At 41.9% G+C, this 16,482-nt stretch overlaps 1 protein-coding gene across 2 annotated transcripts in view; it reads left to right on the top strand.

Annotated features, from left to right (window-relative positions):
• Positions 1 to 16,482, top strand: part of LOC117527568 (mediator of RNA polymerase II transcription subunit 15-like) — a 51,695-nt gene that overhangs the window by 8,575 nt on the left and 26,638 nt on the right. For both annotated transcript variants that reach the window (XM_034189971.1, XM_034189970.1), the window contains exons 2-3: positions 1,976 to 2,230; positions 6,990 to 7,076. In XM_034189971.1, coding sequence (XP_034045862.1) covers positions 1,976 to 2,230; positions 6,990 to 7,076 — 342 coding nt within the window. The remainder of the gene's footprint in view (positions 1 to 1,975; positions 2,231 to 6,989; positions 7,077 to 16,482) is intronic.

Genomic DNA, 16,482 nt, shown 5'->3' with positions numbered 1-16,482 from the left:
TGGTTTCATATTGTCTGCAAAGAAATAGAAGTCAAAAGTAAATGTAAGGATCACTGTTTTTCTTTTTTTTTTTTTTTTTTAAGTCACATATATTTTCTACACTCACTGGCCACTTTTATTAGATACACCTGTTCAGTTGCTTGTAAACACAAGTAGCTAATCAGCCAATCACATGGTAGCAACTCGATGCATTCAGGCGTCTATACGTGGAGAAGACGACTTGCTGAATGAAATTCAGACGGAGTATCAGAATGGGGAAGAATGGAAATTTAAGTGTCTTTGAAGGTGGCATGGTTGTTCCCAGATGGGCTAGTCTGAGTATTTCAGAAACTGCTGATGTATTGGGATTTTCACGAACAACCATTTCTAGGTTTTACAGAGAATGGTCCAAAAAATCTAGATAGCCAGTGAACAGCAGTTGTGCAGACGAAAATGCCTTGTTAATATCGGAGGTCAAAGATGGTGCAGACTGGTTGAATGGGCAGCTGCTTGATGCTGTCATTTCAATATGGACAAACATCGCTGAGGAACATATCCAGCACCTTTCTGAATCTATGCCACGAACAACTAAGGCGGTTCTGAAGGCAAAAGGGTGTCCAACCCAATACAAGCAAGGTGTACCTAATAAAGTCTCTGGTGAGTGTATATGGACCCAAATTTTTCTGATTCCGGGTTGTAATTTATGAACAAAACAAAGAACATCAATGTAAACCCTTAACTTTGCAAAAATGTTTCCCTTAACAAAGCAATACAAGTTAGCCTGCCTTGTAACTTATTGAAATAATTCAATAAAAGCTGCAATGACGATCTTAAGTTACTTGATTGACCACATTAAACAGTTAACAACTAGCATATAATTATTTTGGTGATAAAAGTACTTACTCTCTGCAGGTATATCCTCCCAATCAGGTTTTTTTCCCCAAATCGGATCATTTAATATTGAGTATCTGCAGATACCAAGTCCTAATCTGATAATTGTATTTTTTGTAGTTATTGCACTTGCCCAGAGCACATTATGAGCACATTTGTCAATCCGATGTGTAAAACCATCTTTGATCTGAGCCAATCCTTATATTTAATTTTTTTTTTTTTTTATGACTCTTCAGTTCCACTTAGTAGTGCAGCATTGTACTGGTAAAATTAACACAGCATAATGTTAATTCACCCATGTTTTAGTTTTGTTAAAAATACATTATTATTATGAATATGTGCAAAAAATGTTTACAAAAATTGGACCATTACTCTAAGATGGTGGTGGGTGGGCTTTTGTGCCCGTGTCCCTCTGGTATGCACCTATATTGTCTCTGTGACCAGGAGGAAAACAGACATGACAAGAAGAAAAATTTTAGTTATGTGTAAAGTGCTACCTGATTGGTCGGTAAGAAGGGTATATCACATGCACAATCCATCAGAAATGGACTTGAAGAGGACAGTAAAATCTGTTTTCACTGCAATTACACTGCAAAAGCACTGACTATGTAACAGGGAATGATAACAGATTCTGCCTGTCTGCTCTACCTGTAACCTGTATATGAAACAAAATTAATGGAAACAGGCACTTGGGTTTAATTTATGCTAAAAATGTCTTATTGTGACTGATATATTCATCTTGGCACATGCTTAAGTTTGACCTTAAAGCACTCAGAGTGGCTGCACAAAGTATGTAATAAGCTGCTACATTGAACCATATCAAGTAAATTGTACATGGCTTATCACCGTAATTGACGTAAATATTATTGCAGTCTTTGTTCGAGATTGTTTTATTGCCCAACCCTAATTATAGTACAGTATGTCACATCAGCTTCAATATTTTATTAAATATTAAAAACAAAAATGCATGCTTAAAAGTGACACTGGTGTTCTTGCAGTGGATCATATCATGAACAAAATAAGTTCTCTCCCCCCGATCATACATAAAGTTTCTGCTGAAAAATCACTGTTGGGTTAAATAACTGGCTGTGGCCCATGTCTGCAGATGCACCAGTCGAGGATCCAGCAGCAGCAGCAGATGCTGCAGCTGCAACAGCAGCATGCCCAGGCCCAGTCCATCCAGCACATGGTTCAGCAGCAGCAGGCTCAGGCCCAACCGGGCCAGCTGCCTCCACATTCTCAGCAACAGCAGCAGCCAGGCATGGTTCCTCAAGTTCTGGCTGGACAGATGTCATCGGCTCAACACGTGTCCATCAGTGCACTCAATCAGCAACAGCAGCTCAAGATTCAAGCTTTCCAGGTCAGACTCTTGACATTTGTTAAAATTTTATGTTATTTGATGATAAAGTTGGCTGTTTTGTGAAAGAATGCCTCATTTTAGTGTGATTATGTAGACAAATGCAGGAAAGATTAAACTTATATAATGCAATGCTAAAATACCCTGGGCCATATTAGCATAAAAATAGGAAATTAAATGTGACCTTTTGACCTGTTAAAATAGATCAAGGTTAGTCATCTTTGAACTTGTCCATGGTCTGTGTCCTAAGAATGTTCCCTGTAAATTTGAAGACCCTGGCAGTAATAAGACTGGACTTAGGCTGAGCAAAGACAGATGGACGGACAAACGCAAGTCCTTTGCAATACCCGATGGCCATATTTTGGCCTCGGGTAAAAATAATGATGAACTTTGCAGAGAAAATTACCTGTTTTGGGTCAATGTCATCCTTTCTGCACCTGAGCTAATCCCACACAACTGATGTTGATTTAGATTTTGCAGTACAGTTCTACCCAAGGCTCACTCTGACACCTACAACACAAAGGAAGCATAGGGTTCTGATATTTCACAATAAAAGTCTGAAATAAAAGGCTCTGTTTCACGTAATCCTCCTTTATAATTTAATACTGATGGGCACAGACAAGCACTGGACGTTTGTGACAAAATGCAGTTAACATGACACTGTATCTGTGTATGTAAAAACAAAACAAACAAAAAACAGCAAACCCTTCCATAAATGCAAAAATCCATAATTAGTGTAAATTATAATAAATTATGTTATATGCGGATCTGGCTGTATCCGCTGTGGCGACCCCAAACAAAATGAGAACAGGTGAAATGACGTTTTTTTTTTTGTTTGTTTGTTTTGTTTTGTTTTTTTTGTTTTTTTTGTAATTCATGCAAAACTGACATGTACGAGGTCTGTGAGAAAAGTAATGGAACTTTTTATTTTTTTCAAAAACTATATGGATTTGATTCATATGTTTTTACGTCAGCCAAGCTTGAACCTTTGTGCGCATGCGTGAGTTTTTCCACGTCTGTCGGTTGCGTCATTCGCCTGTGGGCAGGCTTTGAGTGAGCACTGGTCCACCCCTCTCGTCGTTGTTTCATTGCGAGGAAATGGCGGAATGATTTGGGCTTTTTTTTTCCGTCAGAATTTTTCCAGAAACTGTTAGAGACAGGCAGCTGGAAACCATTCGAAAAATTTATCTGGCTTTCAGTGAAAATTTTACGGGCTTCACAGACAATAAGGAGTGTTACTACAGCTTTAAGGACGGCCCACAATGGCGCATGGCGCGCCGCACTCCGAGCCGCCATCGAGAGGCAGAAACCACCACATCATTTCTAAACGGATCGCTGTGTGGAGCCGGGACCATGGTGAGCAATTTCTCTGGTTATCACAAGAGCTGGACATCAGCCATCTTCCGGCAGATTTCACTTTTAGCAAGAGATTTTGTCATGGAAAGCCGCGCGGAGGCTTCGCGCGTCACGACCGATTCGCTGATGAAGCGAGACAAAGGAACACCTCCGTTTCGGAGTGTTAAAGGACAAGTTGGGACATACCCAGCTCTCCACAATTTCTCTTAAGCCTCGGTCCCACCGAATAATGAAGGCTGAAGAAGGAGCCACGCATGGGTGTGGGGTGATTATTTGAAGAATGACCCACGTTTTCATCTTAACACGTATCCACTATGAAGGTGCCACTACGTGCCTCTCTGTACCCCGCATGTGCTGTGTAGCAGCCTCTAGTGAGCCACGACCGACCTGTCATTACAGCCTTGAATGGCTCGCATCAGCCACACTAAGCCACGTAGTGCCATGATAGTGCCATGATAAGGCCATGTTGGCGCACGTTTAGGCATGAGTTTGGTCCAAACCTCCAGCCCTCCCACACCTGGTCCCTTCAAAGTGTGGGTTTTCAATTCACAGATTCACAGCAGCATTTAAAGATGTCCCTTCTTTTTTTTTTTAACGCAGTCCAAAAATAGACACTCCATCACAGTTCCGCAGTTGTGCGCTGTGCGCCAGGCTGCAGTCCACCTGTAATGCACCAGACCAGCTAGACCCGAACCATTGGTTCCTGGAGAGCCGCCTCTGTGCTCGCTGGCTCCGCGGCTCTCTGGCTTTTTTTTTTTTTGCGGCTTTAAACACACAAAACTTTATGTTTGTCCATTTATTTCTGCAAAAGCGCTCTTTTGCATGCGCGCTGCTGTTGTCCTTTCATGGACAGCCGCCTCTCTGCTCTTTCTGGCTTCCTTTCCATCCATGACTTGCTGGCTTTATTTTTTCCCTGGCTTTAAGCACAATCATTTTTACAATGTGATTCCACTTTTGACTTTGTGTTCGTCTGTTTATTTCTGCAAAAGCGCTCTTTTGCGTGCGGTGCTGTTCTGCATATAGAATGAGGTGGCCGTTTATTATATACACCTGTGGATCATTTTCAATATATATATTTCTTTATTTCTTCCGCAGCTTACAAGTCACCATGATACAACTTTTAACTTTGTGTTATGTCTTCAAAATCGCTCTTTTGCGCGCTCTCCACCTGTGTTGCCGCACAGCTCCTGCTCTTAGCTGCTCCACTGGAGTTATTATCTTCCATGGCTTTAAACACACATCCACTTTCACGCAGTCACCCAAATTTTAACTTTGTGTTCGTCCAATATTGACTGAAATATCACTCTTTTGTGAGCTGGCGTTCTGCCTAAATGCTTGTTTGAAGCGTGATGAAGTCACTACTGCCTCAGTGTGCACACACAGCGGAGCTCATGTGATCCATTAATTCCAGAAGTGATTACAGGTATTTTCGGCATCCAAGGTTTGACAGAAAATGATTAATCCGCTAAAAAAATAATTATTTTATATAGAGTCCAGCACACAGAGCAGGTGGAATTTGGTGCGCAAAGAGGAGACCTGCTCCAAAAATATTTGGTCCTGCCTCAGTGCGCACACACAGTGATCCATTAACAAGATATTAAATAAACATACTTTTACATACAACAGACATCAACATACAGACATACTTTTATAGCAAGGAACTGTTTTATCAAGCTATAAAAACATTAAAAATAATTACCTTAAGCTGCTCAAAATACATCCCACATGGAGCAGGAAAGAGAGGTAAAAAAGCGTCCAGATGAAACAGTCCTCTGTGATGCCAGAAGTGATTAGAAGTGTTTTCAACATCCAAGGTTTGGCAGAAAATGATTAATCCACTACAAAATATAGTCCAGCGCACAGAGCAGGTGCAATTGTGTGCGCAAGAGGAGGAGCTGCTCCAAAAATAGCCTCTCAGGTCCTGCGAAGGTGCCAGGTGCACGGATAATGGACTTTTTGCAGACTCGTAAGCACCATGCAAATGCTTCTAAGCCGTCGCAGTAACTCGAACACAAACTGCGCCATGCTGTTGTTGCTAAATTTTGAACATCTTGAAATTAGCGCCACGCTCAGAGAGGAGCCTCGTTAACTGAAGATAATGCCTCTAAGAGCCACTCTGAGCCACTATAATGGCACGATAGCTCACGAAACAAAAAAAAAAACAGGGTGCGTGGCTCCTTCTTCACTCCTTCTTCACTCAGTGGGACCGAGGCTTTATACTCACTCGACTGGTAAGCACTGAAAGCCGAGATAGGCATGTTCCAGCTTGTCCTCTGGCACTCCGAAACGGAGGTGTTCCTTTGTCTCGCTTCATCAGCGAATCGGTCGTGATGCGCAAAGCCCCGCACGGCTTTCCATGACAAAATCTCTTGTTAAAAGTGAAATCTGCCAGAAAATGGCTGATGTCCAGCTCTTGTGATAACCAGAGAAATTGCACACAACGGTCCCGGCTCCACACAGCCATCCGTTTAGAAATGATGTGGTGGTTTCTGCCTCTCGATGGCGGCTCGGAGCGTGGCGCCCGTGCGCCATTGTGGGCTGTCCTTAAAGCTGTAGTAACACTCCTTATTCGCTGTAAAGCCCGTAAAATTTTCACCGAAAGCCAGATAAATTTTTCGAATGGTTTCCAGCTGCATGTCTCTAACAGTTTCTGAAAAAATTCTGATGGAAAAAAAAACCCAAATCATTCCGCCATTTCCTCGCAATGAAACAACGACGAGAGGGGTGGGACCAGTGACTCACTCAAAGCCTGCCCACAGGTGAATGATGCACCGACAGGCGTGGAAAAACTCACGCATGCGCACGAAGGTTCAAGCTTGGCTGACGTAAAAACATATGAATCAAATCCATATAGTTTTTGAAAAAAATAAAAAGGTCTGTTACTTTTCTCACAGACGTCGTACATATGCAGAGCCTTTTTTAAGTGATCATATGTAATGTTTGTCTAACTTTATGTTGATTTAGAATATTGCTTTTAATATTAAATCAGTTTCTGGAAAATTCCATACTCTTTAAAGGCGACTGTTGGCACCCAGAAAATCTGACATAGTGAATAAAGTGTGCAGTGGATGTATCTTTTTTCCCAAATTTTTATTTGAAACACTGAGAAATTGTAACACATACATGATATTCCCTCTTGGTCACAGAACTAGTATGTGACCCCTGGCCAATTCTATTCCAACAGTGGATGTATCTTATAACTGTTTTTTTGAAATAGACATCCTAACTGACTTAATGCACATGTTGTTTGATACGATTATGTACATTAGGTGTCTAGCAGGAAAAATAACAGCATTCTCAGTCTTCTCTCAGTTCTCAAGTAGAAATCATGAAAAGCTTCACTTATGGTGCCTTTCTTCAGAAATAGAAATGAATGCTGGGGATTCTGTGTCGTGGGTGTGTGCAGGCCCGGGCAGCTTTGCAGCAACAGCAGGCAGCGCAGCAGGCAGCAGCACAGGCTCAGCTAGCAGCTGCTGGTGGCGTACCTGGACAGGTGAGACTGCAGCCCTTGAAGCTGCTGCTGCTTTTACTCATCATATGTCCAAATGCTTTATCTTCAGTATGGAAGATATGTATTTAAACCCATCAAAATCAAATTTCAAATCAAATTTATTAATTTATATAGTGCCAATTCACGACGGGGTTGCCTCAAGGCGCTTCACACAACACAACTTTAAGAACAGAATAAAATGAAGTAAAAGATTAAAAAGCACAATAAAAGAATCAAAAAATAAAAAGAATAAAAAACACACAATAACATAAAATACTGACAATAAAACAGAGAAAAATGGGTCTTCATTCTAGACTTAAAAATCTCCACAGAGTCCGACTGCTGTATCTGCGCAGGGAGATCATTCCACAGAGCCGGGGCATGATGAGAAAAGGCTCTTTGACCTGCAGGCTTTTTATTCACCCTAGCAACACACAGCAGTCCTGCACCCTGTGAACACAAGGCCCAAGCCGGTACGTCGGGCTTAACCATGTCAGCCAGGTAGGGAGGTGCCACTCCACTAACAATTTTATACAACAGTAACAGCACCTTAAAATCCGATGTCAGAGAGGCATGAAGCCAATGAAGGGATGCCAGAACGGGTGTAATGTGGTCAAACCTTCTACGTTGTGTCAAAAGTCTGGCAGCAGCATTTTGAACCAGTTGAAGACCCCTAATGCTGGACTGTGTTAAACCAGATAACAGAGCATTGCAATAGTGCAATCTAGAAGAGATAAATGCATGTAACAGCCTCAGCATCAGCCGTAGACAGGGTGGGATGAATCTTCGCTATATTTCGCAGATGGAAGAAAGCAGTCCTCATAATGTCTCTAATGTGAAGGTCAAAGGACAACGTACGATCAGCAATTACCCCAAGGTATCCATATAATGTATAACACATGAACCTATGCTAAGCGCTAGCTGGTCAAATTGATGCCAATGTCTCGCTGGACCAAGAACCATCATTTCAGTCTCATCAGAGTTTAAAAGTAGGAAGTTACTAGACATCCAGCTTCTCACTGCTGCAAGGCAATCTTCTAAAGATTTTATGTGAATGAGATTACCAGCAGTTTTCGGCATGTACAATTGAGTATCATCAACATAACAATGAAAGTCAATCCCAAAGCACAGGAGTATATGCCCAAGGGGTGCTACATAAAGACAGAAAAGCAGGGGGCCTAAAACGGATCCCAGTGGAACCCCGAATTTCATGTCACTAAGGTTAGAGGTAGTGTTATTATACAAAACACAGTGAGAATGACTGGACAGGTATGACGTCAACCATGCAAGAGCAATTCCAGTAATCCCAAAATGATTCTCCAACCTCAAGTAAAATATGATGATCCACTGTATCAAACGCAGCACTGAGATCTAACGGCACCAAAACTGTAGAGGTGTCAGAGTCCATTCCTCGCAGAAGGTCATTCACTACTTTAGTGAGCGCTGTCTCTGTGGAGTAATATTTTCTAAAAGGAGACTACAATGGCTCCAAAAGATTATTCTCAGTAAGATAGTCCCACGAGCTGCCGTGACACCGCTTTTTCCAGAATTTAGAGCAAAATGATAAATTTGATATCGGCTTATAATTTTTCAATTCACTGGGGTCAAGATTAGATTCTTAAGTAATGGTTTAATCACTGCAGATTTGAAACATTAGGAACAGATCCAGAAGTTAAAGAAAGATTAATAATTTCCAAGCACAAGAGTGGACCACAGGTCCTTAAACAGTTTTGTTATGGATCAAATAAACAGGTTGTGCTTTTTGTAGACGTCATGAGTTTTGTCAGCGCGCCTAATGAGATACTATCAAATTCTGTAAATCTAGGTAACACCTCAGTGGTAGCACCCACCTCCATAGCATGATGTAGTTGTCCAAGAAGGCCTGTGCTGAAAAGAGAGAGTGACTAACAGGTGGCTGTCCATGAATGAGTAAACGTACCATGTCAAACAAAAACTTTGAGTTATGCTTGTTTTTATTGATCAAATCAGAGTAATAGGTCCACTTTGTAGCCAACAGTGCATGCTTACAGTCTAAGATAGCATCACGCCATGCAAGGTTGGAACAACTCTAATTTGAAGCTACGCCATTTTCCATTCCATACCTCTAGCCTTGTGGTCATTGCAAGGCAAATGTGCCTTGGGAAGGCATGGCCTTAATAGAGGAAGCGCAATCTTATCAAGTGTAGTTTTGAGCTCTGAATTTAACCTATCCGTAAGGCTGTCTACTGATTGCGCATTTCCAAACTTGAAGCTAAAATATCAGGCAGTCTAGCCTTGAGTTCAGTCATAGTTGAGGGTTTAATGCATCACCACAGTAATAGACAAGATTGTTGCTCCACTAAACACAGCAGTGTAAATGTAAACCTAATAAGTGAGTGGTCAGAGACCACCGATGAAAGAGGCAAGATGTCAATATTTGTGACAGCAATACCACATGCGAGAACCACATCCAGGGGATATTTCCACTAATGAATGCATTGCTGAAATCCTAATGCATCCACAAGTTCCATAAATGATTTGCAGAGGGAATCAGAAGGCTTATTTATATGAATGTTAAGGTCACGAATAATCAAAATGTTATCCACACTAGTTGAGAAGTTAGAGATGAACGCACCAAATTCATCAAAAAATTCAGAGTATGGGCTGGGAGGCCTATAAACAGTGGAAAAAATAACACGACTGACTTCCATACTTATGGTCCTGACAATACGTAGCATCGTGGGGAGAGCGGGAAATCAGATGCTCAAATGAATTATATTTGTGACCCCCAATAGCTAATAAAGTAAACCATCACTCCTATTTTTGTTCTTACCACAAATGTGACATCAGTACTGGCATACATTTTGGAGATTTTCTTTGTCATTCCACTGTAAACTGGATGTCAAGAAGCATGACATTTTAAATGCCAAAACCAACACTGAAAAGGTTTTACTTTCCAACAACTGCCAGCACTGGGTTCCTGTTAAATTTTAAGTCTGTGATTTGATCAGTATGTAATTTATTTTTCTCAGGTTGTTAAATATAAGCAATGTTACATCACCTTCAAGAAATTTTCAGAGAATTTCAACTTAAAGCATTCACAGCAGCACAAAAGGTGCTACACCGTTACAGTTTGTTATAATTTGGAATAGTTGGCGGGGTGTTGTCTTACCACTGCCCCAAACAGCATCTGTATCCTATACAGTGGACCCTCGCTATACACGGTTCACCTTTCGCAGCCTCGCAGTTTCGCAGGTTTTTTTTAGTGCAATTTTGCATGCTTTTTTTTTTTTTACAGCACATTGTGTTCTGCGTCCTTATCAGGCGGGCCGGTTGCGGTACTGGTCGGCATCACCGCGATTGCTCTCACTGCCTCCGATGCGCTTACTGAGTCCTGAGGGCTCGATAAACGCAGCAGCGGGCCACTCACACCGCCCTCCTGTCTGCTGTGCGGAGCTCCGCAATATCTGGCGTATAAAGTGTGTAGTGAGGGTTTTACAGCCTTAAAAGATCTATAATTTTGCAAAAAATAGCGCTGACTACTTCGTGATTTTGCTTCTCACGGGTTATTTTTAGAATGTAACTCCCCGATAAACGAGGGCCCACTGTATAGGCTCCTAAAATGGGTAGCTCACACCCAGCCTTCTTCTTAAGGCGAACACTGTTGTTGAACAACCACAACCTTGTTTTTCTTACCAGAGAAGCTTCACCAAACCATGTGTATTAGAGAATCTTACAACCCCAATTCCAATGAATTTGGGACGTTGTGTGAAATGTAAATAAAAACAGAATACAATGATTTGCAAATCCTCTTCAATCTATATTCAGTTGAATACACCACAAAGACAAGATATTCAGTGTTCAAACTGATAAACGTTTTTTTTTTTTTTTTTTGTGCAAATATTTGCTAATTTTGAACTGGATGCCTGCAACATATTTCAAAAAAGCTGGGACAGTGGTATGTTTACCACTGTGTTATATCACCTTTCCTTCTAACAACACTCAGTAAGCGTTTGGGAACTGAGGACACTAATTGTGAGTGTCATGATTGGGTATAAAAGGAGCATCCCTAAAGGCTCAGCCGTTCACAAGCAAAGATGGGGCGAGGATCACCACTTTGTGAACAGCTGCATGAAAAAATAGTCCAGCAGTTTTAGAACAATGTTTCTCAGCATTCAGTTGCAAGGAATTTAGGGATTCCAGTCTGAATACAGTCCATAATATAATCAGAAGATTCAGAGAATCTGGAGAACTTTCTACACGTAAGCGGCAAGGCCGAAAACCAACACTGAATGCCCATGATCCCTCATGCGGCATTGCATTAAAAACCAACATCATTGTGTAAAGGATCTTACCGCGTGGGCTCAGGAACACTTCAGAAAACCATTGTCAGTTAACACAGTTCGTCACTTCATCTACAAGTGCAAGTTAAAACTCCATGCAAAGTGAAAGCCATACATCAACAACATCCAGAAATGCCACCGCCTTCTCTGGGCCCGAGCTCATTTAAAATGGACAGACACAAAGTGGAAAAGTGTGCTGTGGCCTGATGAGTCCACATTTCAAATTGTTTTTGGAAATCATGGATGTCGTGTCCTCTGGACAAAAGAGGTAAAAGACCATCCAGATTGTTACCAGTGCAGAGTTCAAAAGCCAGCATCTGTGATGGTATGGGGGTGTGTTAGTGTCCATGGCATGGGCAACTTAAAGCAATGTCCAAGCAATGTCTTTTTCAGGGACGTCCCTGCTTATTTCAGCAAGACAATGCCAAGTCACATTCTGCATGTGTTACAACAGCGTGGCTTTGTAGTAAAAGAGTGCGGGTACTAGTCTGGCCTGCCTGCAGTCCAGACCTGTCGCCCATTGAAAATGTGTGGCGCATTATGAAGCGCAAAATACGACAATGGAGACCCCGGACTGTTGAACAACTGAAGTTGTACATCAAGCAAGAATGGGAAAGAATTCCACCTACAAAGCTTCAACAATTAGTGTCCTCAGTTCCCAAACGCTTGAGTGTTGTTAGAAGGAAAGGTGATGTAACACAGTGATAAACATAACACTGTCCCAGCTTTTTGAAACATGTTGCAGGCATCCATTTCAAAATGAGCAAATATTTGCACAAAAACAAAGTTTATCAGTTTGAGCATTAAATATCTTGTCTTTGTGGTGTATTCAATTGAATATAGGTTGAAGAGGATTTGCAAATCATTATATTCTGTTTTTATTTACATTTTACACAATGTCCCAACTTCATTGGAATTGGGGTTGTAGTTTACTGTGGTTAGTAGGTGATGTGTAGGTGTCAGTTGCTGTGTGAACGAGTTTGTCTGTCTATATGTTTCAGCTTTGTAATAGGCTACTGGCCTGTCCAGGGTGAACCCTGCCTTTATTGACCACTTGGATAGGTTCCAGCCCCCTGACCCTTAACCAAGCGGTAAATCAGACATCTAAACAAAACCATTGGGGGAAAAAGAATAAAGCTGCCGCTTGAAGCTGGATCCAGAAAGGAGCATGTTGCCGTAGATGCCCATGTTGAAAAGTTAAAATTTTATAGAAGAAAAAATGTTATTGCCTGGTACAAAAAGCAACAACAAAAAACAAAAACGGTCAATTCATGTATGGTGTGAGTTTAAATTGGGTTGAGTGTGACATAGGCAGAGTAAGTGCTGCCAACATGGAGACACCCAGAGCAGCAATTTTTGTACTTCAGAATGACTCCTCTGGGTCTCTGTAGAAAACCTATGGGTGACTTCATGCAGGGTTTGTCCAGTATATATTATGCGAGGTCTGTGAGAAAACTATCCGACCTTTTTATTTTTTTCAAAAACTTTATGGATTTGAATCACGTGTGATTGCATCAGCCAAGCTTGAACCTTCGTGCTCATGCGTGAGTTTTGTCCTGCCTGTCGTTTGCGTCATTCGCCTGTGAGCAGCCTTTGTGTGAGGAGTGGTGCTGTGCGCTTGGCGGATAATTATTGAGCGTAAAATGGCTGAACAATTGGAGCAACGCCATTGCATCAAATTCTGCCAGAAACTTGGCGACAGCCAGGTGGAAACCATTCGGAAAATTAAGACGGCTTTCGGAGATGAAGCTATGGGCGCCACACAGATTAAGGAGTGGTACAACCGGCTTAAATACGGACACGTAACGGTGGAGAGTGAGCCGCGCTCCGGCCGGCCATCGACATGCCGAACTGACGAGATCATTTCAAAAGTGAACGCTGTGGTGATGCGGGACTGTCGAGTGACCATCAGAGAAATTGCGGAGGAAGTGGACATTAGTACTTTTTCGGTACATTCCATTGTGACAGAAGATTTGGGCATGAAGCGAGTGGCTGCGAAATTCGTGCCGAGGTTGCCGACGGCGGAGCAAAAGCACCTCCGTGTTGAAGTCTCACAGGACATGCTGGACTCCATTCACACTGATCCCAGCTTTATGGACACCATTATCACCGGTGATGAGCCCTGGGTGTACGGGTATGACCCGGAAACCAAATTCCAGTCGTCACAATGGAAGCATTCCACGTCGCCACAACCGAAGAAGGCGCGCCAAGTGCGCAGCAATGTGAAGGTAACGCTGACTGTTTTTTTTGTTGTTTGTTTTTTTTTTGACACCTGCGGTGTGGTACACCACGAGTACGCACCACAGGGTCAAACAATAATGGAGTATTACAGGGATGTCCTCCGTCACCTCTGTAATGCTGTGTGGCGCAAGAGAACGGAGTTGTGGGCCACAGGAACGTGGCGCATCCACCACGACAATGCTCCAGCACATTCCTCCAACTTAATTTAGACTTTTTTGTCTAAAAACCAAACTCCTGTGGTTCAACAGGCTCCATACTCTCCTGACATGGCCCCTTGCAACTTCTGGCTGTTCCCAAAAATTAAAAGACCATTAAAAGGAACGCGTTTTGAGACGAGGGAGGACATCATGGCTGCAACGACAGCGGAGCTGCACTCCATCCCATAAGAGGCTTTTTTGGAATGCTTCCAACAGTGGCGACACCGCTGGGAGAAGTCTGTGGAGTCCCAAGGAGACTACTTCGAGGGTGATTAGGTTTCCAACCCTCCAGGTAAGCCATTTTTTTTTTTCTCACAGACCTCGTATATACAGTCTATGCCCTCAACTGGAATAAGTGACATCAGAAGATGGATAGATCTTTCTTTAATGGTATTCACAATTCAAAAAAATAACACAATGCTAAAATACCCTTGGCCGTATGAATATAGAATATGACCTTTTGACCTCTTAAAATAGGTCAAGTTTAGCCATCTTTGAACTTGTCCAAGGTCTGTATCTCAAGAATGTTCCCTGTGAATTTCACGATCCTGGCAGTAATACGACTGGACTTACTCTGAGCACAGACAAACGGATGGACAGGCGCAAGGCCTTCACAATAACCCATGGCCAAAAACAGAAGAGGGGGCTTCCTATATGACATCACACTGAGAGGATCAGCGCCGGAGAGCTCCCGATGAAACTTTCCAAACTTTAAAGTTTTAAGATTAAACTGGTTGCCACTTGATATACAAGAAGTCGCTGTGATTATATAGACATGTCCGGCAGAAAAGGAGCGGGGGGGGGGGGGGTATTGAAAGGAAGCCCTCAAGAACCACATGAAACCAAGCTAGCATTGAAGCTACCATTGCGGCTAATGAGGAGGGCACAGAGGATGCAAGCTAATCCGGACTATCCTTTCAATATTTTGGTTTTAACAGTTGATATCAGGGACACAGTTGCCGCTGTTGTGCAAGAAAAAAATGGCATTTATCACTAACATACTGGATACAATCCAAACTTCATTGGATGGCCACACAAGACAATTGGGGAAGGCTGAAAACCGCATTTCCGATGCGGAGGACACAATCGCAAATATGGAGATAAGAATGATGGAAGCAGAGAGTAAGCTGGTTGAGTTTACAAAATGAATGGATGATCAAGAATCACGGATGCGGAGGGATCAGATCAGAGTCTTCGGGGTAAAGGAAGGCATCGAAGGAAAGGATGCTGTCTCTTATTTTGAAAACTGGCTGCCAAGACTACTCAACATGGAAACCAAGAAAGGCAGGATCCGGCTGTACCGCTGGCACAGGACCTTGGGCCAGGCGAGACCAGGAGTACCAAGGGCCGTCGTCATGAAGCCTCATTACACAACCGATACGATGATGGTGATGACTCTCAGCAGGAAGGCGAAATTACTTTTTGAAGGACCGTTTGTTACCATTTGCCAAGATTTGCCACAAAAGGTGCTTCAACAGTGAAGGAAGTTCAACCCTGTATGCCAGAAATTAATCACCAAAGGAATCCGATTCAGAATCTACCCAGGTACCCTCCGTTTCTCGCATAACAGTAAGAATTTTTCTTTTGACTCCCCTGAAGAAGAAGTAAGTGCCATCGAGGCATTGGCTGAGCCATGTGAGTAACTGAACAACACAAATAGGACATCGACAGGGTTTGAGTTTTATTTATTTTTTCTCCCCCTTCAATCGATACTGAGGAATGACTCATCAGTGGCTGTTATGTTTTTTTTTTTTTTTGTTTTTTCTTTTTTTTTTTGTATGATTATGTAAGATAACTCTTACTTTTGAATAAAAGTTTTGTCGGCAGGGTTGTGAGAGCCGTTATGTGAGTGGAAAATGGGAGTTTTTGACGTGCGTTCACAACAGGTGTTGTTTTCTACCTCAGTTATTTGGGTATATTGTACTGTTTACCAATGAGCATACCTATTTATTACCCAAGTTATTTTTATTTTTGTTCATTTTTTATGTGTGTCTGAGCAAATCTGAGTGCTGGTTGTTATGCAATTTTCTCCAGTTTAATATGTGCCTTTACCTCTTCTACTGTACAAAATGCTATGTAACATAATAACTAAATATATAACTCTTATTTTGTAATGAGTACAATTAAGTATATTTCTTTGAATGTTAAAGGAATAAATAACGCAGTTAAACGTAAAAAAAAATACTAACGTGGATTAAGAAGGAGAAGGGGAACATAGTCCTTTTACAAGAAACTCACTTTATTGATGAGGAGCACAAAAAAACTTGAGAGAGTGGGTTGGAAAAGTGTACTATTATACTATAGCAACATTTTGAAGAAAAATATTGATCTGGTTCACAGGAACATTAAAGGGGATCTCACAAGATGGATGGATCTTCCTGTGTCCTGGATGAGTAGAGTGTATTTGATTAAAATGAATGTGTTACCACGCCTTCTCTACCCATTTCAAATTGCTCCCAATATGTCTAACTAAGAAATTGGGCAGAGATATTGAGAGGGATTTGTCAGAATTTATCTGGAGAGGAAAGAAACCTAAATTAAGTCTTAAAACTTTACAACTACCCAAAGATGGAGGTGGACTTGCTCTCCCTAATGTTATGCTTCACAACTGGTCGTGTCATATGAGGATTATTCATGAGTGGATACATG

Source organism: Thalassophryne amazonica, chromosome 16, assembly GCF_902500255.1.
Source record: "Thalassophryne amazonica chromosome 16, fThaAma1.1, whole genome shotgun sequence".
Taxonomy (NCBI): domain Eukaryota; kingdom Metazoa; phylum Chordata; class Actinopteri; order Batrachoidiformes; family Batrachoididae; genus Thalassophryne; species Thalassophryne amazonica.
Note: the sequence above shows the minus strand (reverse complement) of the source record. Positions and strands in the feature narration are given on the sequence as shown.